Source organism: Pyrus communis, chromosome 9 (assembly GCF_963583255.1).
Source record: "Pyrus communis chromosome 9, drPyrComm1.1, whole genome shotgun sequence".
NCBI lineage: Eukaryota > Viridiplantae > Streptophyta > Magnoliopsida > Rosales > Rosaceae > Pyrus > Pyrus communis.
This window is the reverse complement of record NC_084811.1, coordinates 9,911,474-9,933,284: the sequence shown is the minus strand read 5'-3', so window position 1 is coordinate 9,933,284 and position 21,811 is coordinate 9,911,474. Positions and strand designations below refer to the sequence as shown.

The 21,811-nt window shown below is 40.9% G+C and overlaps 2 protein-coding genes and 1 pseudogene across 2 annotated transcripts; all 3 read right to left on the bottom strand.

Moving 5' to 3' along the window:
• Positions 1 to 1,073: 1,073 nt before the first annotated feature.
• On the bottom strand, positions 1,074 to 6,271 carry LOC137744363 (L-type lectin-domain containing receptor kinase S.1-like; annotated as a pseudogene).
• A 1,266-nt stretch (positions 6,272 to 7,537) lies between these two features.
• On the bottom strand, positions 7,538 to 9,278 carry LOC137746127 (uncharacterized). Its single transcript, XM_068486199.1, has one exon. The coding sequence runs from the start codon at positions 8,609 to 8,611 to the stop codon at positions 7,640 to 7,642; it is 972 nt and encodes a 323-aa protein (XP_068342300.1). The 5' UTR covers positions 8,612 to 9,278; the 3' UTR covers positions 7,538 to 7,639.
• Positions 9,279 to 11,316: 2,038 nt separating this feature from the next.
• Positions 11,317 to 13,943, bottom strand: LOC137744362 (protein POLAR-like 1). The gene is made up of 4 exons (XM_068484193.1): positions 13,769 to 13,943; positions 12,992 to 13,051; positions 12,158 to 12,621; positions 11,317 to 11,595 (listed from the first exon to the last, which is right to left on the bottom strand). The coding sequence occupies exons 1-4, from the start codon at positions 13,941 to 13,943 to the stop codon at positions 11,317 to 11,319; spliced, it is 978 nt and encodes a 325-aa protein (XP_068340294.1).
• Between the last annotated feature and the right edge of the window lie 7,868 nt (positions 13,944 to 21,811).

Sequence of the window (21,811 nt, the reverse complement as noted above, 5' to 3'; positions counted from 1 at the left end):
TGTTCTATAAATACTTCGAAACTATAAAGAAAAATCATATAAATTGTATAGCATGGTACTAGAGCATATTTATGTATTTTGTGATCATGCTTGCCATAATTGTATTTACCTTGTATGATGCGTGGTTCATCAATCGCAGACTAGACTATTTGAATGCATGTAGAAGGCCTTGGCTCTTTTGTTTTCAATCTCAACAAGAATCGTTATTTGAATCACCAAACATATATTCTAGGGTTAAAAAATCCCGATCCTGTGGCTTTCTCCGTCTAATGTCTAATTGCTCAATACATGAAGTAACAATATATGATTTGAATTATTTTTTTGGTCCAAGGGATAATTCATTAAGCCACCAAGGAAGAAAACCAGGGTACAAGAGGAAGATGTCTAGCTATAGAACGTCAACCCTAGGTCTACATGGTTCCTATCAAGATAGAGGACAAGGCAACCCATCTCTGGGAATGACATTGACCAAAGAAGACAGTTTTTCACACCCAAATCCAATTCATTCGGGCAGTTATCCATGGTTGTCGGGTTTAATGGTTAGAATTGTCATCCCCACCTGTCATACCAGACTTCACCTCGCATCCTTTGACTTGCCATCGGTGCAAAGCATCTGCTGTTCTTGGAACCCTGCGCCACGACACCGACCGGAAACCATTGCTTACCGCCATAATCCTGGAAAGGGTAGGGAATAACTCCCACTTTGCTCTTTGAAAGCTGTCGAGAAGCAGATTCAATAGAGTTTTTGCACTGAAACTTCTGAGGTTAACTTGCAACCACAAAACAAAGCCTTTGCTTCTGCATGCAGAGCAGAGGATGCTATGTAAATTTCGTCTGCAAACTTTAGCGCGCACCTTCTTTGTGAAACCAAGCCTTCAAACCTTTGTGAAAATAAAAATAAAAAGAGAAAAGAACAGTTCCATCATCCAAAACAAGTAGAAGCATTTTTAAGTGACATGTAAACTAATGTGGAATTCCAAACTTCCAATCTGCATATTTTAATGTCAAATTCTAGAGCTTCAAATTTATGACAACAAGGCTGGTATAATACAACAAGAAAGCATTCTGGAGCTTCAAATTTGTAAACAATATGCTTCTTGCACCAGTGGTGCCACTTCCAACACTGATTTCACTTCCATAGACTGATCATCACTACTGCCGTCTTTGCCGCCAATACTATTATCACCCCTTGCCAATTCAGATAACTATTACGGCGGGTGTGATGGAGGCCGTCGCCTCACCAACCAAAACTGAAACAACTTCATTCATGTTAGGCCTTCTCATAGGATCAGGATGGCAACAAGCTAGCCCAAGCTTCAAAGTGGTCTCCATCTCCTTCGCCTCATACTGCCCTTGTATTCTCGAGTCCGCCGCCTCGCCCACCCTCCCTCTCGCATACAACCCCCTCACCCAATCAAACAACACCACCTCATCTTCCTCGGCCTTCATCATAATCGGCTTCCTTCCACACGCCACCTCCAACAACACCATGCCCAAACTGTAAACATCACTTGCCGCCGTGGGCATCGCCCCAGTTGCAAACTGAGGTGCCAAGTACCCCAACGTCCCAACAACATGTGTCACATTGGGTACTTCCCCGTGCCGGTACAGCTTCACCAACCCAAAATGACACGCTCCGATCCCGGTGTCCGAAGAACAACAGGATGGCCATGTGCTGGCCGACACCCAAGGGGTGAAGCAAGCCATTTAATGAATGCATATACTGAGAACATGTGAAACATGCATATAATTGTGGCACGTAACCTCGCAATATAATATCCAAATACAAACCTTAACAAAATAATAGTAACAAGGTACGGGTCACTGGACCAAAGGAGAATATTCAACTGCCAACAATTTAAAAGTGATAATGCATGAACATGTTCAGAGCATATTACTAATTCGAAATACAAGCGGAAGGAATATTAGAAAGCGCAATTATGAGAGGAATGGGTCCTACACCGAAAGGACTCAAAGATACCAATGCGAGAGTGTCTTGACGTCAGGATTGTATGCCTCGATTCTAAGTCCAGAGGGGGTGCAAAACAAAAAATGAGTGGACCAAGTTTATATATATGTAATACTAAAACAATTATTCTTCAACGTACTAACCCCCAGTTTAGAAAACTCATATAGCATAACAAGTAATAGGTTTTCTGAATACCTTAGCATGCCATAAAACTTTCATAAAACATATATCATACATAATGGTATAACAAAGGCATATATAAATCTTCATTTGTCTGAAGGCCTTTCATCACCCGCCCGTAGACATATATAAATCGTCATTCACCCAAAGGCCCTACATCACCCGACCGAAGCCATATATAAGTATCATTCGCCCGTAGGCCCTTCATCACCCGACCAAAGCCATATATAAGTATCATTCGCCCCCAGGTATATATAAGCACAGCAAATCATAACATAATATTTCCAAAATATATCTCATCGGAGCTCAATAACTCAAACATCATATCATAATTCATAGAAGCGTTCTAGCTCAAATTATCATCATAAACCATGTTCATAGTATAAAATCATAAATCTTTCAAAGAATGTAAATCTGATAAAGCATGATATTTCATACGGCATAAATCCAATTTACTCGTAAACATTTCATAAAACATAATCATAAAATCATGCTTTTCATGTATGCATTTCTAGTAGTAAAATAATGCATTTTGGAAAGGGTCCACTTATAGATACTCCGTCGCCGAAGAGCCGCTCAAACTAGAAAGGACAAGGTCTCCACTAACAAACACACCTAAGCACAAAAGGACCAATTAATAAAACTCTACTAAAACGATTGAATTTAGGAAAACGGAGCATGGATTTGGAATTAGGATGTCGAAATTAGTCTAGGAGGGGTCCTGGCCGAAACCCAAAAAAGTCAACCAAAAGTCAACGTTGATAGGTCAAAGGTCAATGAAAGTCAATCGGCAACGCTGACTAGAAGTCAACGGGTTGGGTCAACTGTCAATGGGTCGGTCATGCCAATCACTGGAAAACTAGGTTTTTGGCTGGAAATCTGGACAATTTTCAAAGCTTCGTAACTTACTCGTTTCTTAACCAAATGCGACACATAATATATCAAAACAAAGCTAGAAAAGTGTAGAATAAGATTATATCTATTTGGAAGACATAATGGTTGCCGGAGATGGCTGGAAAATGGCCTGAAAGGTGACTGGTCCGCGGGAAAATTGGGGAACTCGCCAGATTTCTAGGTAAACTTTAAACGTTCATAACTTTGTCAATACTCAACAAAATTGAGTGATTCAAAAACAAAAATCATACCTCGGGACGAGACAAACAGATTGGTACCCTCCTTGATGGCTAACTGGCTGTGGTTTGGTTGGAAAATGGCTCGAAAGACTCAGAGGTCGCCGGAAACTGGGTAAACTTTAAAAGTTTATAACTTCTTCAATACTCAACGAAATCAAGTGATTCAAAAATGAAAATCATACTTCTAAACGAGACGAAGAGATTGGTACCTTTTCATTGGCCAATTTTCCATGGTTTGGCTAGAAAATAGCTTGAAAGGTTGCTGCCCAACTTGAGTTTTGATCCCGACGATCCGGAAGGAAGTTCAAGGTGAGGTTGGGTGTTCTGGGCTCGTGAGGATGAGACGAAGCTCGTGGTGCTCTTGGTTTGGTTGGTGGTGGGAGTGTTGTCATTGTTGTTTGTGTGTTGCCTTCCCGAAGATGGAAGGTTAGAGAAAGAGAAGAGAAATGAGAGAGAGCTTAGAGAGAGAGGGAGATATTTTTAGAAATAATAGAGGGAAAGGGGACTCATGAGTAGGGGGAAGGAAAAGGGGACAAAAATCCAAAGTGGGTCTCATTGGCTCACAAATTTAGGTCACTAAAAATGAAACATATTCGAAAAACGTTCGACGTTTCGTAACGTAAAATCTTCGTTATAACTCCAAATTCGAATCTGTCTATGCCTACGCGTTCATGGCGATGAGTACGATAAGAATAAACTAAGAAAATTAGTAATATGCATTACGTTGAGGCGGTCAATGAAAGTCAACGTTCATGCCTCAAGAGCAAATTGGTAATTTCATACATTCGATACAATAAAATACAACAAATTTAGGATGGGGTATCACACAAAATCCCCAAGCCTCCCTCTTATCTCCACGTCTAGCAAATTATTGCTCGACTTCATGTCTCTGTGAACAACCATCTGGTTCACCTGTGGTGGAGATAATTCAGCCCTTTCGCCACATCCGCCACCATGCGTTGCCGTTTCTCCCACCCCATAACAGTCTTTGGCTTGTCGAAAATCCACCCATCGAGGCTCCCATTGGGCATATAATTGTACACCAGCATTAACTCGTTTCCATTCCTGCACCAACCCCGCATTTGGACCAAGTTCTTGTGCAAAAGCCGCCCCATGCTTGCGATCTTCGCCATGAACTCCCTCACCCCTTGCGTCGAGTTGTGGTTGACGCACTTGACGGCAATTGCGGCGGCATTTGATAAAGTCCCCTTGTAAACCTTCCCAAATCTGCGGGAACCCAGAAGCTGATTGTTTGAAAACTCGCCAGTGGCCTAGCTCAGCTCCTCGTTCGAGAATCTATGCGGCCAATACTCCAGCTCCCAATCTTCAATCTCATCGATTTCTTCAACTTCCGTCGTGTTCTTCCGCTGATACAAGTAAAATCTTGATGCTAAAATCAACACAAAACCAATACAGCCGATTGCAATCCCAGCAAGCACCCCATTTGACAAGGAAGAATACGACGAATCCAGCTGAAAAACAGGAAGATTCATCGAGGCAATCTCTCTTGCAACGCTGACGTCAGTAAAACTCCAAGCTAAAACCCTCTAGGTTTCAATCGACTCTGCTTTGGAAGCTGAAAAACCGACAAACATCTGGATTGGGACGAAATCCTCCGGTTGAGCTATAGTACCCGGTCGGGGCCATGACAAAGGATTTGATGTCGTTGAGTTGGATTCCGATGTGGTTCGCATTTGGGTCGTTAAATTCTATGTTTTTATCCGTGTCGAACTCGACGGTGAGTAGAGGGCCAATGAAGGGAATGGCAGCATTGGCGAAGAGGCCGAAGAATTGGTTGCCACGATCGTCCCGGGGGGGCCGGATTGGGGGGGGAAGAGAGGGGGTGGGCTGGAGTTAGAGAGGTCGAACTCCGAGTGGACGCGTTCTACGGGAAAATGGAGAAGACGAAGGAGGTGGAGAATGAGGCTACGGATCTGGAGTTAGAAGTGGGTTCATGGGGATTTTGGTTGGGTGGAAGACGCTGCCGAAGGTGTACATATTGGTGTAGTTTGTGAGGAAGATGGCGACGGCGTCCAATTGGGCATCGTTGATGAGGATGAGGTTGGTGCCATTGGTGATGTTGGAGATGAAGTTGAAGAAAAAGTCGAGAGCGGAAATGGGAGAGAAGAAGAAGAAGACGAGGAGGGCTGAGAAGGCTGTCATGATCCGTTCAGACTCCAGTTCTAGTCGACGAGCGGGAAAAATTTTCGAAGTACAAAGTTGAGCTAGCTAGGACCTTATAAATTGGCAACTGTTGACCAGTCAGAAAGAGAATGTCCACTTTGGAAATGAATGTCATAAGTGAGTAGTTGAAACTGGAAAGGGATCCTCTCTGGATCCCTTCCTCCTAATCCACTAAATTAGGGAATTCGTGTCATTGAAATTTGATCCAACAACTACAAATAGAGGCCCACTTTAAAAGTTATAATAACTTCAGCTGTTGGATCAATTTTCAATAGCACGAATTCCCTGATTTGGTGGATTAGGAGGAAGGAATCCGAAGAGGATCCCTTTCAGTTGAAACTTAATACAATACAATGCATGTGAAGAAACAAGAAAGGTGAAAATTCTTTGGTCGCTTATGTCATTTTTTCAACGCCTGGAGGTGATCCTCCGACTAATCTATCATCTCAGTCTAGAGTTGGCAGCGAATGGGTTTAGCGGGTCATTCAAACTCAATCTATTAAGTTTGCGGCTAAAAACAATTAGACCCTAGAATGATGCATTATGTTCATACGCATTATGTTCATAAGGTTTATAGCTAGTGGTAGACTCAATATTATGTCCATACAAATCACAATGGAAATCAACTTACATAAAACAGGTGTATTGTGACGTGGCATCCCACTCCATTTATACAATAGTGAAGCTTAGATTAATCATTAGTGATAAATATATATTATTCCAACCACTTGGTTGTATAAATTTTACAATTGAAGCTTGAAAAAATTGATTTTGTGTGCGCACATACCCTTTCTTGGCATAGCATAGGGCATGCAGTAGATATATATGCATGTTCTTTTAATAACACTCATCACGTGAGTCGAGCAGTTATGAGGTGAAAAAAATGTATTGTATGAGTAAAGCTTATTAAGTTAGATTCTTATTCATAAAGTTCGAAATTCATGTTCAACATGTTTCTTTCTTTACAAGTCAACGCAATGCATTGGGTCGAGAAGATGTACTTTTGTGCGCACCAAGCGCATTGCGTTGGATTCTCACATACAAAGTTTGAATTCATGTTTCACATATACATTTACGAGTCAGAGCTATACATTGGAGCCCTTATTATCTCCTCAATGTGTTTTTGTTTTGAATAAGCAAATTCAACCCATGCATAAAAGATTTTATAGCGCTTCAAAGTATAAGACAATTAGATTTTGATCATTGTACTAAAAATTTAACGGTTAAAATTTCGAGAATATAAAATATCCCCCAAGTATACTATTTTAGTATAGCAAAACACTACCAAGCAAACATGTATTAATTGCAGAAGCAGTCACCGTCTGAAACTAATAATAGTATATGAGCTTAACTCGTCACCAAAAATAAAAAAGTAGGTCAGAGTATCCAATGGGTCCGCATTACAGTAATCAAGCCCCCCACATTACCACAAAAGAAAACAGAGAGAAAAAGAAAACACCGAAAACAGCTCCAAGAGAGCGCTTTTCAGAAATTGGAGAACAGAAACTGAGTTCAATTTTCAATTCAACGGCACCAAAGACGGTATTAAGTAAAGCTGTCCATGACGGCACCAAAGAACGCTAAACAGACAATTAAAGTAACGGAAAATTTTTCAGAAATTAAGCGGATTGGCATTAAATGAACAATAAAGAATTTTAACGAAAAATTTCTGATACTATTTATTTTAACGAAAAATCACATTTTTACATTAAAAAATCAATCATGATATTATTCAGTTTACCCTTTATTTTATCTTTAACGTTAAAACTCAAAGTTTTCAAACTATTTTCATTAGTTTTCCTTAAAAAATTAAGTTGGATACAGAGGTAAGTAAGCTATGTTGCTCTCAGTAAGTCCAATTTGAAATGCACTTTCAACAAGTCTGTTTTGTTTTCCCAACGGAAAACTAGGTGTAACAAACACAGAGCAAAAGCAATTTCACTGTTTCAACCTTCAGCTACCACTCAACGGCGTTTTTTATATTTACTAAAGACTAATTACAGAGGAGAGCGATTGAGATTTTCTATATGTGAACACACACACTTTTAATATTTAATCATCGTAAAATTATGGTATCAGACAACTATCATCAATAAATTTTCATTAATTCAGCTACCAAAAAATTAAAAAACGAATTAAACACTAATTAGACTAATTAACAAATAATAATTAATCACAGAACTCTCGGTGAGCATGAATCAACAATTCCGAACCTTCTCGTTTTCCAGAAACCCAACTCCGGGTCGAGCTTCTCCGCCGCCGATCTCGCCGGCTCCGATTTACACCTCGTCAGTATCAGCGGCCGAGCCGACCCGCCGAAGTCTCCGTCTGTATCTTCGATGCTCGCCGATTTCGCCATTCTTTCTCGAATTTCGCCCTCCAATTCCCTGAAAAATTCCAACTTTTCTTCGCTCTCCGACTCCAATCTCGCTTCCTCATCCGAAATCGACTGCCTTTCCGACGCGGGTTTCTGTTCTTCCTCTGTTTTCTCGGCTCTCACCGGCGAACCCCAAAATCTGCTCACCAGAGACGATGACCTGTAAGGCGCAGATCTGCATCGGGTTAACAGCAAGGCGTTCTTCGGCGGCGTGGACAAAGAAGGAGAAACGACGAAAGCTTTCGCCTTTCTTTCGAATTCTTGCTCTCCTTGTTCTTCGCTAAAATCTTCCCCATCTGAACAACCTTCAATTGGGTCTTCAAATTTCGATTCAATCTTTGGTGGGTCCTTTTTGACTTCTCCCTTTCTGCAAAAACCCAGTTGAAAAAAAGGTACCCATTTGCGCCACACGGGTCGAAAAGACTTGGCCTTGATTTTCCCGGGAAAATGGCGGGAAAACAGGGCGGTTCGGATCCATTTGGATCGCCGTCGGGAAGGAGCTCCGGTAGTTCCTCTAGCTCGCCGGGGCCGCGAACCGCCTTGCTTGGAGGACCTCCGGACTCGGACTTGCCCCATGCACGTGACTTTAGGAGACGACGGCTCTTGTGTTTCAACGGCGGGTGTGTTCTTCTTCCTCAGGAACATTGGGCTCGAACGCAACCGGCCTCTGCTTCTGCTCCCGACGTTGGTCCTCAGAAACCTCACCAACGGCGGCGGGAACTTGTCCGTCCGACACGGACTCGACATGGGTTTTGCAGAGAGCTTCATTTCCGTCCAACCCGAATAACAATCCGAATCAACGATAGATTTGGGTCTGGTTTCCTCAGGCTTTTCAGAAGAACGAAAGCAGCTTTCTGTCTTTCTCTCTTGGAAAATGGGTGACTGTGGAGAGCTCTGTGTTAGCTTTCAATTCCTTTTGTTTTCTTCTTTTGTTTTGGGGAGTGTGAATTTGGTATTTTAATCTTTGCACGGATGGGTGAATGGATTGTAAAGATTTTTGTATGAATCGAGGAGGTTGTAGGCTTCGTTTTGTAGGGTTGTGTTTGGTGTTTTGGACTGGCTCCTGATTGAATGGTGATTGATAATATGCCTACTTTTCAAGGCAGAAATCTTTACAGTTAAAGCTCAACCAATATCAAGTTGAATCCAACTCTCAGTTCAAATTATATGGTGTTTCGAAGTATTCGTACTTCATTTTAGGTGACCATTTATCCATTTCCGTGTTATTAGCGAAGAAAGTGTCATTAGAATCTTTTTATCTGTGTAAATAATGCGCACATTTGTCTGAATTAGAGAGAATTTAGATGTGAAGCTTGAAGTAGATTGAGATTGACAACGAGCTTAACCACAAAGGGTCACCACATGTGTAAGTAATATTGATCTACGACAAAACCATGTGGTGGATTTGTGCAATTTAACCTTTCCACATCCTTTATAGTTTGTACTTTCGTAATTTAGATTAATAACACAAGAAAATTGCTCATTCGAAATGATCTAATTGAAAAGTACCTCTAAATTCCTTCCCTCAAACACTTTTGAAACAAAGAAAAGAAATCCAATTAGGCCAAAATTGTATCTATATCAATCTATACATGCAACTGCGACGCCAACATTTCAAACCAATCCCTCAATGTTATGTGAGTTAGTTAAAACACTTGGCAGACTAGCAACACACGATAAACTTGAAATACCATCATCTTAAGATCCCAATTGCATAAGATTTCTCTTATTCATAGAAAGAATGACTTACATGAAATGAGTTCCCTGCCATGTGGCGTCTCTTGTCCAATGATGTATTGTCATGTGTAAATTTTTCTCCACATGACAATATATTATTGGACAAAGACGTCACATAACAATGAACCTGTTTGATGTAAGTTGTTCTCCTTCATAAACTTATTGTAATTATTGTGTCAAACGCGACCACCCCACACTACTTTTTTAGCGAGAGACTCTGAAACGCACACAAAATAAATCATCCTTGATATGAAAGGGAAAGGCAAAGGCAAGGAAAATTCTCCCAACACGCCACTGAATGGCTCCACTACTTTCCTATCAATTCTCTCTGCAACCACCACCACCACTAGAGTTTTCAATACTCTCACACTACACTTTTTACTTTCCCATCTCTGCCCTACCTAGTTCGTACCAACTTACACAGTTCCCAGGTGCAATATAGTAATTTCACATGTGACTGGGGGCTGCTAGATCAGCAAATTACATGGCCTTGCCCCAACAAGAAAACAAAAAGTCAACCTGGGTTTCAGAAACATGCATGGCAAGAAAGTCAACTGGCAATTTTAGGAATCACTTGGTAAATATATAAGCATATGAAAATTTGATAATACCTGTGCCTGCAGAATGCAAGAAAAGCAACTGCATAGTTTTCAGACTATTAACACAGGAAATGTAGGGTGTCACAAGCTGTACTAATAACTATTGCCATGATATACAGCACAAGAAATGTAGGGTTGCTATGATTTAGATCGCAAGGGCTCACTCGTGATGATAACAATTAGTGAATTACTAAATTCATGCTCTTATGTGTAAGATCCCACATTGTCTAGAGGAGTGATTCTTATATGTATATTCTCATCTCTACCTAGCACAAGACCTTTTGGGAGCTCACTGGCTTCGGGTTCCATGGGAACTCCGAAGTTAAGCGAGTAATGCGAGATCACTCTCATGACGGGTGATCCATTAGGAAGTTCTCGTGTGAGTTCTCAGAAACAAAACCATGAGGGCGTGGTAAGAGCCCAAAATGGACAACATCGTGCTACGGTGATGGAGCGGGCCCGGGATGTGGTGGATCCCGGGCCGGGATGTGACAATTTGGTATCAGAGCTTAACCCTGGCCGTAGTGTGTCGACAAGGACGTCGGGCCCCTAAGAGAGGTAAATTGTAAGATCCCACATCGCCCAGGAGAGTGATCCTTATATGTATATTCTCATCCCTACCTAGCACAAGGCCTTTTGGGAGCTCACTGGCTTTGAGTTCCATAGGTACTTTGAAGTTAAGCGAGTAGCTCGCGAAAGCAATCTAATGATGGGTGACCCACTGAGAAGTTCTCATGTGAGTTCCTAGAAACAAAACCGTGAGGGTGTAGTCGGGGCCCAAAGCGGACAATATCGTGCTACGGTGGTGGAACGGGCCCAGAATGTGGTGGACCCCGGGCCGGGATGTGACACTATGCGACAATATACTTACCTACAACGGGATGTTAAGTCCTATTACGAAACAATTTCATCATGCATGGCAACTTCAAGATTCGGAATCAATAGGTCTTTTCATCCCAACCGTTGGTTTTGTTGACTCACATCCCTCCATGTTGTGATTCCAATTGGTGGTCTGCTCTTGTCCAATGCTTTTTTTCGTTTTCGTCATCTGGGAAACAATGTTGCGTTAGAGTGCTGTGGAACCAAATAGAGCAAGAAAATTTAACTAACGAAAATGAGAGAGGTCTTAAAAGGTGATTATGAAGTCTTGCCTGAGACATTTCCAACCGATAACTCAGTTAAACGTCTAACATAGTCCTTCAATGTTTCCAGTTCAGTTTCTTTGTGTTGGAGTTTTGATCGGGCTGAATGCAGTTTAGATTCCAGCTCCACAATTTGGCTTTCCTGCTGTTCAATGAGCACATGGCATAGTTTCTGATCTAGTTGAGCTGGCAATACACCATGGAACTCCTGAGTAATGAGACACTGTCCCTCTAGGTCATGAAACCCTTGAGCTGTAACCTCAGAGACAATGTCCTGAATGGTATTAGAAGGGAAAAATAGTTAGGCCATCATAACGTGAATTTCATCATTTAGGCATTACAATAGCATTTGCCATTTCATTTGTCGACCAACAAAACGAACAAAATTACAATCCTCATATCTCAAAATAATCTAATCATAATATGGAGAGTTTGAACGTGAAGTTCCCCATTTACGCATTTACAGTGGCATTTGCCTGTTCATTGGTCGACCCAAAAAAAAAAAAAAATTACAATCCGTATATCTCGAAATGATCAAGCCATTTATGGAGTTTGTAACTTGAACTCTGAGCGGCGATTAGTTTTGGAGATAGTGCGATCCAACAGGTATGTAGTTCTTTTGTCCTTGGTAAATAACTAGGACAAAGTTGTTGGTTCAGCATCCATGATATTTAACTAAGAACGCAAAACTGGCTTCCAAACATTTTCAAAACACTACTAAATTGTATATTCTACACTTGATTATCAGCTGTAGATTATAGCACCAGCATAAAGGCACATCTTTGTAAGGTAAATCAACCTATTCAAAGAAAATATAATGACCTTTAAAGACTGACCTGACCCAGATTACTCAATCCCTCATGGCAAGGAGTATCCGTAGCGCACCATGGAAGTTTTTGCAATTCAGACTCGAGTTCTGCTTCTAATTGATCCATGTCCATTACTTCGGAATGTGGGTCCTGCTCCTCCGTAAGGACACTACTAGCACATTCGGCATCCCTAGATACAATTAAACTGGACATTTGCATATGAATGGCGCCTCTGTTTTCTGTACTTGGATTGTTGAGTTCTGGCTGAGAAACCTTGTTACTAGTTATCCGATGGTTCGGATTGGCTTCATTTGCAGAACTTGAAACTTGCAGAGTGTGTGGGGATTTTCTTTTATGAAGCTGAAATTGTAACTCCTGCACAATTCTTGTTGTCTCTTCCATGGCTGTATTCAGCTTATTGATCTCAGCTTTTCCAGTAGACATCACGTACATGATCCCAACATTAAGCCCCCAACTAAATAACGTCGAATCTGAAGAATATAAAACAAGAAGTAAATTGAAATGTTAAACTCATAGAATCTCGAATATTATGTTTGTAGACTGTGACACTGAAAAAACCAAACTAACAAAATCCTCACATGTTCAAGCCCAAGGAAAAGCTTAGAAGCCTACTAAAATAATGCTGATCAAAACTTGGATAGAAATTTTGTTCTTAAAGGATGTGTTGAGTCAAAATTGCAATAAATAAGATTGAATGCTTTGATGATTTTCTACTTAATTAGGATTTCAGGAGCAAATTTCAAGAATCACTCGACAATTATAATCACTTAATCATTTGGATTGAGTCATCTCCTTTTTATCCATTTGGAACCACTAAGCACCATCAGTAAGAATTCGTACAATGCTGCGCGCAGCCAGCCTGCAGAATGTAACCTACTGAAACATGTACAATTAGCTTATCTGAACATGGCAACCAGAATTGCAATAACATACAATCAGCATCAATGTCATTTTGCAGGAAATATGAATACGTAATAAAACCTAACCTCCAAGACCATGGCCTTATACTCAAGTAAAATATCACCACACCAGAGATTTCGATATGTGTAATTACGCTTTGTAGCAAAACAACAACCACGGTCCGCTGAATGCTTTCTCAAAAGCGATTAGATGTCAAATGAAAATTTTAAGGCTCATCAACGACATTCAACACTAATCCGATAACTCAATATAAGTCCAGATTACTCTTCCAATGTTGATTGTTGGGTAACAACTCGTGATGTATGTTACAAAGTATTATCTCAAAAACGATCAAACATAACAAGAAAAACTTTTCGAAAGGAAAGCTTTTCATAAAATCCCAAATTAAAAAAAACCCAGCAAGCAACCTAGGGCCTACATTGTGCACACTGATGTTGAAATATCATAAACAATTGGGAATTGGGACCGAATTCCATCAATAATTTACTTCTTGCATGCCTAATTCGATTTAAATTCCGAAAAGTTGGCGAAATACTCACAATTTTACAGGATTCAGCAATCAGCAGCATTATAATTCATAAAACTTCATAATTTTCTATGATAAACGTCAATTAGTAAAACCCCATTTTTTTTGCCTCGTGATTTTCTTAGCAACCAAACAGAAACTAGTAAGAGAGGGAAAAGCGCAAAACTAACCTTTGGAAGAAGACGATCCACATTTGGCAGCAGCTACACTCTTTCTTGTCTTCCTCTTCTTCAAGCAAACACCAACCCCTCTCCTAGCAGTCCTCCTCTGTTCCACACCATTAGATCTCTCAGCCTCAGCATCAACCCCTTTCTTCTTCTTCGACCCGGTTGAACCGGTTTTCATACTCATCAGAAACTGGGTCCCACTCCTGCCCCGACCCAACGCCGCCTCGCTCGAAAACCTAAAGATGGTCTCTTCTCGCTGCTCCTCGAAGTCGTTAATCTCCCACGGAGGCGGCTGAGACTAAAATGGCGAGGCGGCGGAGGGGTTATTGGGGTCTGGACGAGGAGGCTCCGCATTGTGATCGGGAACGGCGGTGGGTTTGAAGAAGATGTGTTTTCCGGTGAGGAGTCCGGTGGAGGCCGCAACAGCTGCGGCAAATAATTGCCACATTGAAAAAGCACTTCAGTCCTCACTGAAACTGAAGAAATGGCATCTCTCTCTGCAAGTGCAAGACATTATAATCTCTTATTTATCCAGCATCGCACCTACCCACGACGTCGGCCGCGAGGAGCGTTGGGCTTTCAGTCTTGGACATTTTTGGTACTCCACGTGCTTCCTGCTGTCGAGTTTGGCAAAACAAAACAAAAGCCGAAGCAGATTTTTGAGCCCAACAAAGCAACCAAAACAAAGACTAGCAACCTGAACACTGCAAAACTTAGAACACCTTCGGTTTTCAGCTGAATTTGCATATCCACACAATGATGGATTGCTTGTATTTTTATCAGTCAACAGATTACATAAGGGTTTTGAAAAACCCCATTTACACACACAATTTGAATTTCAAATGATACAGAGCTATCAAACTTAGACCTAACAGACTTTTCCTTGGATAACGGTTGAGCTTTAGAATATCCAACTGAAGAGTTTGAACTAGAGTTGGATGCTTGATAAGTCTGACTTGGTCTAACATCCCCCCACAAGCTGACTGGTCGAGCAACCACATGAAGCTTGGACACTAAGAACTTGAAACGTGATGAAGACAGACCCTTTGTGATAGTTAAATATTGTAAAGCACCGACGACGCTTCGATACCCTTCTTCATCCTTGTAGGGTTCACCATCATAGTCACTGAGTTTATATCTTGCAAGAGCTGGAGTCGCAATAGGCTTGGCATTTGTAAAATTTGTGTTCCAATAAATCAAGAGCATACTTTGATTGTGTCAGATGCATGTGATCACCAAAATATGTGACTTCAACACCCAAGAAATAACTTAATGGACCGAAGTCTTTCATGGAAAATAATGTGCAGAGCTTCTTGATTAACTATGACATTTGAGTGTTGTTGTTCCCTGTGAGCAATATGTCATCAACATTTATTAACAAGATCAAATAGACTCCTCTTTGATTAAAAACAAACAGAGAGTAATCACACATGGACTCTTGGAATCCCAATTGAAGTAAAAAAATCAGAAAACCTCTAAAACCAGGCCCTCGGTGCATGTTTTAATCCATATAAACTTCGCTGGAGTTTGCAAACATGATTAGGATACTGTTTATCAATGAAACCCGATGGTTGTCTCACATATACATCCTCATTCAGATACCCATGCAAAAATGCATGTTGGACGTCCAACTGTCGAACATGCCACTTCTTTGAAACTGCAAGACTTAAAACAAGTCTAATGGTGCTATGCTTGACAAGGACTGAAGGTCTCCTTGTAATTGATCCCTGGTTTCTGATGAAAACCATTTTCCACAAGCCTCACCTTATGTCTCTCAATCGAGCCAGCTGCACGTCGTTTAATCTTAAACACCCACTTGTTTGGCAATAGATTCATGCCACTATGATAAGGGACAAGATTCCAAGTGCCACACCGCTGCAAGGCACTGAATTCCTGGGGCATCACAGTCCTCTATTCCTTGTGTTTTATTGTCTGGCTAAAACACATTGGTTCAAAAACTTTCTTGTTAGTAATAACAAGCAAAGCATATTTAGGATTTGGCTTTTTGGCCCCAGCTTTGGACCGAGTTGTCATTGAGTGTACTGGAGGTGAAGGATGATTTAAAGCATCAACTATTGTAGATGGTATGGACTGAGACTGGTTCACATTAATTGAAGGCACTAATTCTTGCTCATTTGAGGGCGACAGCGGTACACTAAAGCTGTAGGATCAGGTTGTATTATAGGTGCAGCGGGACTGTTGTGGTGGAGGACACATGTAATCTAGTGGAAAGCTTATGATTGACTATGGGTGAGGCTAAGGTTTGAGGAGTCGGTGGTGGAGAAGTGTTTGAGTTTGGAAAGGTTACAATAAGGTCAGGTATATGTGAGTTACCTGTATCGTGGACGTTTTCCTTGAAAGATGTAAGCTCCTTGAATGGAAAAGAGTCATCATCGAATAAAACATGTCGAGACAAATAAATTCATCTCGTGGATAAATCCAAACACTTGTATCCTTGATGATTCAACGAGTATCCTAAGAAGACACACGACTTAGATTTGGGTTTAAGTTTAATCCATGAGTATGGTGTCAACCAAGGAAAACATCTAGAGCCAAAAACTTTAAAAGATTCATAATTTGGTTTTTTTTTTTTAAACAACTTTTCATACAGGGAGACATTTGACCAAACTCTAGTTGGTGATCTATTTATTATATAAGTGGCTATCAAACAAGCAACAAACCAATATTTATCATGCTTATGAGCATGAGAAAGCATGACAACACTAGTTTCAACTATGTGACGATGTTTTCTTTCTGCAATTCTATTTTGCTCAGGAAGTTTGGGGCATGAAAAACATTGGGATATTCCCTCAGTTACAAGAAATTGTTTAAAAACATGACATATATACTTAGCGCCCTCATCACATTGAAGAGTTTTGATTGATGCATTAAACACTTTTACACAGATGTTAAACCCTAGTTGGATAAGAGCTACTTTCCAAGGAGACCCACTAAATCATTTCGGCTTAGTTAAGAATTTTATGCTTCGTTCATTTATTAAGAAACTTCTTTATTAATCTTAAATAACAATGACTGATTAGTTATACAATGTGGCTTTCTGTGTGTGTTTTGTTTTTTTCGCCGTGTTATTCACATACTCATTTTACTTCTCACATACTTTTTTTTTAATTTTTTGCCGCCAAATCAAATGAAGATGAATGTGTAATAGGTAAAAATGAATGTGTGAATAACACTATTTTTTTATCGATATGTGGCTTCTTTTCAACATGTGCCTTGAATGTAACAAAAATCCCAAACACTTCAGATTTGTTTTTCATGGGAAAAATCCACGAATAGCAAGAATAATCATCTACAAATAATAAATAGTAACGAAAACCTTCAATTGACATAACTAGTGAACACCACACATCAGAATGTAACAGTTCCAAAGGAAATTTAGACACAGACTTTGTCTTGTAAAAAGGAAGTTTTGTACTCTTGCCCAAAGGACAAGAATCACAAAACGTTACATCTGTAGTACCCAGACTTGGTACTTGATTATTGGAAAATAAAAACTTAATAATTGAGGACGCATGGTGACCAAGATGGGAATGCCATTTATGGGCCAAGACTCTAACTCCTATGAACACTGAAATAGGATACTTGGACAATCCACCGCCACCTGGAAATGGGTATAATCCATTTTCATATCTCCCTCGGAAAAGCGTCTTCCGGGTCTTGAGGTCCTTAGCAAGAAAAAAAATAAGGCATTTGCTAAAGTTAAGTCTTTTTTCATGATCATTTCTCCGAACAGTGGGTGGTCTGCTAGGAGTCCTTTTTGGAAGGCTACACTTACTATTGAGTCATCGCATCCGACGATCTTTGCCTTCTCTGCTTTGAACCTCTTTACGTAGTCGTGGAGCAACTCCTTTGGTTTTTTCTTCATGTTGAAAAAGTGGTCGGACTTTTTCTTGATCGAGCGATAGGATGAGTATTCTTTGGTGAAAACCAAGGAAAGATCATCAAAATTCTAGATGGATCATGATGGTAAGGTGTGAAACCAATCTTGCACCTCACCTTGTAGAGTAGTGGCAAATATTTTGCACATAAGGGCATCGTCGTTCTGATAAAGGACCATAGTGCTTCGATAGTGCTTCAAGTGCCCCTTCGAATCTCCATCTCTTTTGAAAGATCATGTGGCATGCTAAACTTTCATGGAGGCTCTGCCTGCTCGATCTCGTCCGTGAAGGGTGACCTACTCATATGGGTCATATCCCGCCGTAGTGCTTCATCGACCACTTCATTGCGTTGGAAATAACGCAATCGTTCGTTGAGGAGTCTCTCTACTTCTTCTTGGATTTGCCTTTGTTGGAGTAACAGAGCTCTCGGCTACCCCCGGTCTTGACCTGCTAGTCTAGGCTACTCTTCTATGTTCTCGGCTTGTTTATGTCGCGGTGGCGGTGCATGTGTTCCATTCCTAGCAAGCAAGGGAATTCTTTGCAGGCTACAAGTTAAACCTGAGTCGGATTGAGTGGCTGTTTCTCTCTATCCGTCGTGCTGCCTACTCCGTGTGGAAGTTGCTCATTATGAGCCTAGCCGTGAATCAACGCTTTGCCTAGAAGGTTACTCATGTTGATCATCGATGTGTGGTCCCAACCGTGAGTGTATACTTGCTCATGGACCTAGTTAAGAGTGCACGCTTATCCGTTCGCTAATACAGGAGTATACGCTATCTCGGGGGCCCAATCGAGAGTGTACGCTGCCGGAATGCTTGGTTCGTGGCTGGTTGAGTGACTGCTTGTTGGGACACTGCTGGAGAGGTTCCTCGTCTACCTTTGTCCTACTCCGAGACACCTCGTCTGGGGCATGTTGGATCTTGGTGTGTTGCAAGAGCTGATTCACCAAGATTGTTTGCTGTGCAAAGGCGCTCGTTAACTCTATGACTTGTCGGGACAAGTTTTGTTCACCATTCGGATTAGAATAGCTTGGAAGGAATGTGCCTCCTTGAGCAATGGAAGGGTGGTAGACTCCGGGCACGAGATTTGAGTTGGGAAATGTCAAATCCGTTGGGAAATATGGTGAAAATACCCCAGGCTCGATGGTAGGTCCGAATGGTTGAGATAATCTTGGGCCGACTTGGGCTACTTGGAAAGCCACGGAAGCAAGCTGGGCCACGGGAGTGGGCTGCTCAGCATGTGGCGCACGTGGGTGCAAAGCTAGGGCTCGACTTGGCAACGCATTGTGTTCGTGTGGTTTGGGCGACACGGGCCGATTTTCCTTGGGCTTGGAATGACACGGCTTGGGCTGTGGCCTTGGTGCCATAGGCTTTAGATGGCACGACAAGCTTGGATGACACGGTTTGGTCCGTGGTGGTGGTGCCATGGACCTCTCCATGGGTGGCTACCATGGTGGCCACCGCGATGGTTGCCATGGTGGAGCCTTGTGGTGGTGCTTCACTTATTTTCATGTTTAGCCTCGTGGATTGCCGTGGTCCCATCTCTTGAACATTGGAATTTTCGTTCATTGAAGTTTCCAAATTCCTTGCCATTGTACTTTTCTTTTATGTTTTACCAAAGAATTTTTGCAAATAAAAAATTCTAAAAATAAGAATGCACAAAAAATCTACAAATGGACAAAAAAAATAGAAAACCTTGGATGTGAGAGTCTTCTACAAGTGTTGGACTCAACTCTCAATGAAAGCACCAATTTGTAGATGCAAATTTCTTCCTCCTTGTTCTTGGACAAAATTGCACCTACAAAACAAATAACACCTTAGGTCAAGGCCAAAAACCTCACACGCCCACGATGAATTTGGTGGGGGTGGGGGGGGGGGTGCTTTGGCCGAAGACGCTCATCTGCCAAAGTTAGAATTTTGAGGGAAAAGTGTTTTGAGAATTTTTTAGTGTTTAGCAAGAGTGAAAACTTAGCTTTTTAGAGAAAATAAGTTAGAATGTATATAAGGCATGGCCGGTTCCCTTGGGAGATAAGGTGATCGGCCTCTTGTGTGGTTTTTGGGTGTAATTGGTAGTTTAATTGGCCATTAAGGATGCGTTTGTTGCACCGGACTATCTCGAACTGGACTAGCTTTAGGGACTAAGGTGGATTGGCTTAGAATAGACTAAGGTGGACTAATTTAGTAAAGCGTTTGATGTTGTATCGGACTAAAAACAGGACTCATATATTATATTATTAAATTTATATTTACAATATTTTATTATTAATTTAATCTATATATATTAATATTTTATTATTAAATTATCATTTTCCTTTCTAGAACTATCTTCCTTCTTTTTATTTTGATCAAGCTCTGATTCATATTCCTCTCTCATTTTTTTGTCCGCCCACTGCATCCCTCCCCTCTCCCATTTCTCTGCCATTTTATCTGTGGCACTTCAAATCTTTCTCTGCCTCTTTTATTCGAAGATTTTACAAATCTCTCTCTTCCTCTTCACTGCAAATCTCTGTCTGCCTCTTCTATTCCTCTCACAAAATCCCTTGCAAATCTTAAAATCAAACCAAAGAGCAAGAACGAAAATGAAAATTTGGGAGTTGGAGGCGGGATGCATGCGTGAGTGGCTCGAAGGTGGGGAGATGGGGTTGAATCTGCTTTCGGTTTCTCAGTTTTCTGGGTTTTTGGCTTTTTGGATTTTTTGGTTTTCTGGGTTGAAATTTTGGGAGTTGGATTTGGTATTGAAAAGGGAAGGGCTGCAGATCCACGAAATGAATTTACAAAAACTCCATGAAATGGGTTTCTCAAAGAAGAGTTTCTGACCACATATCCATGGTGGCTTCGCTGGAAGAGGAGTCTTACGGGAAAAAAATAGCAGTCGGGAGGGGAAAGGTAGAGAACTGACGAAGAGTGAAGCGGAAAGGGGCGAAGGAGAGCTGGTCTTAGCAATCCACCCAATTTCAGGGGGTCTCGCTAAGACCGCCTAGTGAGGCATTTAGTCTAGGCGAGTCCCCTTTAGTCTCATTAAAGATAATCCCGACTGCTAACAAACATGGTATTTCACTCACTATTAATCCTAGCCAATCCAGTGAAACTTAAGGAGGCCAAACAAACACCCCCTAATAGATTAATTAGGTAATAAATCCATTAATTAGCCAATTAACATAATTTAAAAGGAATGTTTTGGGGTTTACCTTGTGGAGAAGACGGATGAAATAGGTTTTAAATAAATACCTATTTTGGGCACTTTTGACTTGATTGTGGGATATTTGCCCACTGTTTGCGCGTAGGAATTTTGATGTTCCTCAAGGGTAATTTTATCTTTTTTGCCCAAAAATTCACGTGTCGCCTCTTGATTATTTTTGGCTCAACACTCATGATTTTAGAATATATCTTACAAATAATAGTTGGATCATTTGTGAGTTGGAAGAAATGTTTGTGAATTATGAAGGTTAATAAACATGAGTTTATTAACTTTTAACCCAAAAAAACATCACAACTAGTTGTATGGAAAAATTTGATCCTATACATAGTTGGCGAACGCCAACGGATTTAAAGTTAGTTTGTACAGTACATGTATCGATGCTTAACTAGCTCCATGCTTCGACATGGTATTTGCCGGCATCTTGTAAATCTTTAGGATATCTCACTGTTGATTCTTGTGGAAGCCCTCTCTCTTTAGCAATAATTTCCTCAACAAATCATACACTCTTTTGCTATATTCCTACATTGTATGTTGCACATAGACCTTCTTATGGGAGCGGTTGTCTCTTGAGAAGGCAACATAAAACCTTCCACCCTTTGCTTCCCAAAAGAATCCCACCATTTTCGGAATGAGATAACCGAAAGTCTTTGTATAAAAAAATCCTTGTCTTTGTTTCTACAGCCAAAGAAGAACATCATTGGAGCAGTTCTTGAACCATTCAAAATTTGTATGGCTCTTTCTTCCACAAATCCATGAAAAGGTGCACACCCAGTTCCAGGTCCGATGAGAATGAGAGAAAGAGATGGCGGTGACTAGGGCTGAGCTTGAAAGGACTTCTAAAGAATGCGAAGATGATGTGTTGAAGATAGGGCTGGTATACTGATGAGTCAATTTCATATTATATATTTCACCTTACTCTTAGTATGTTTTGATAACTATTTGGTAGAATTTT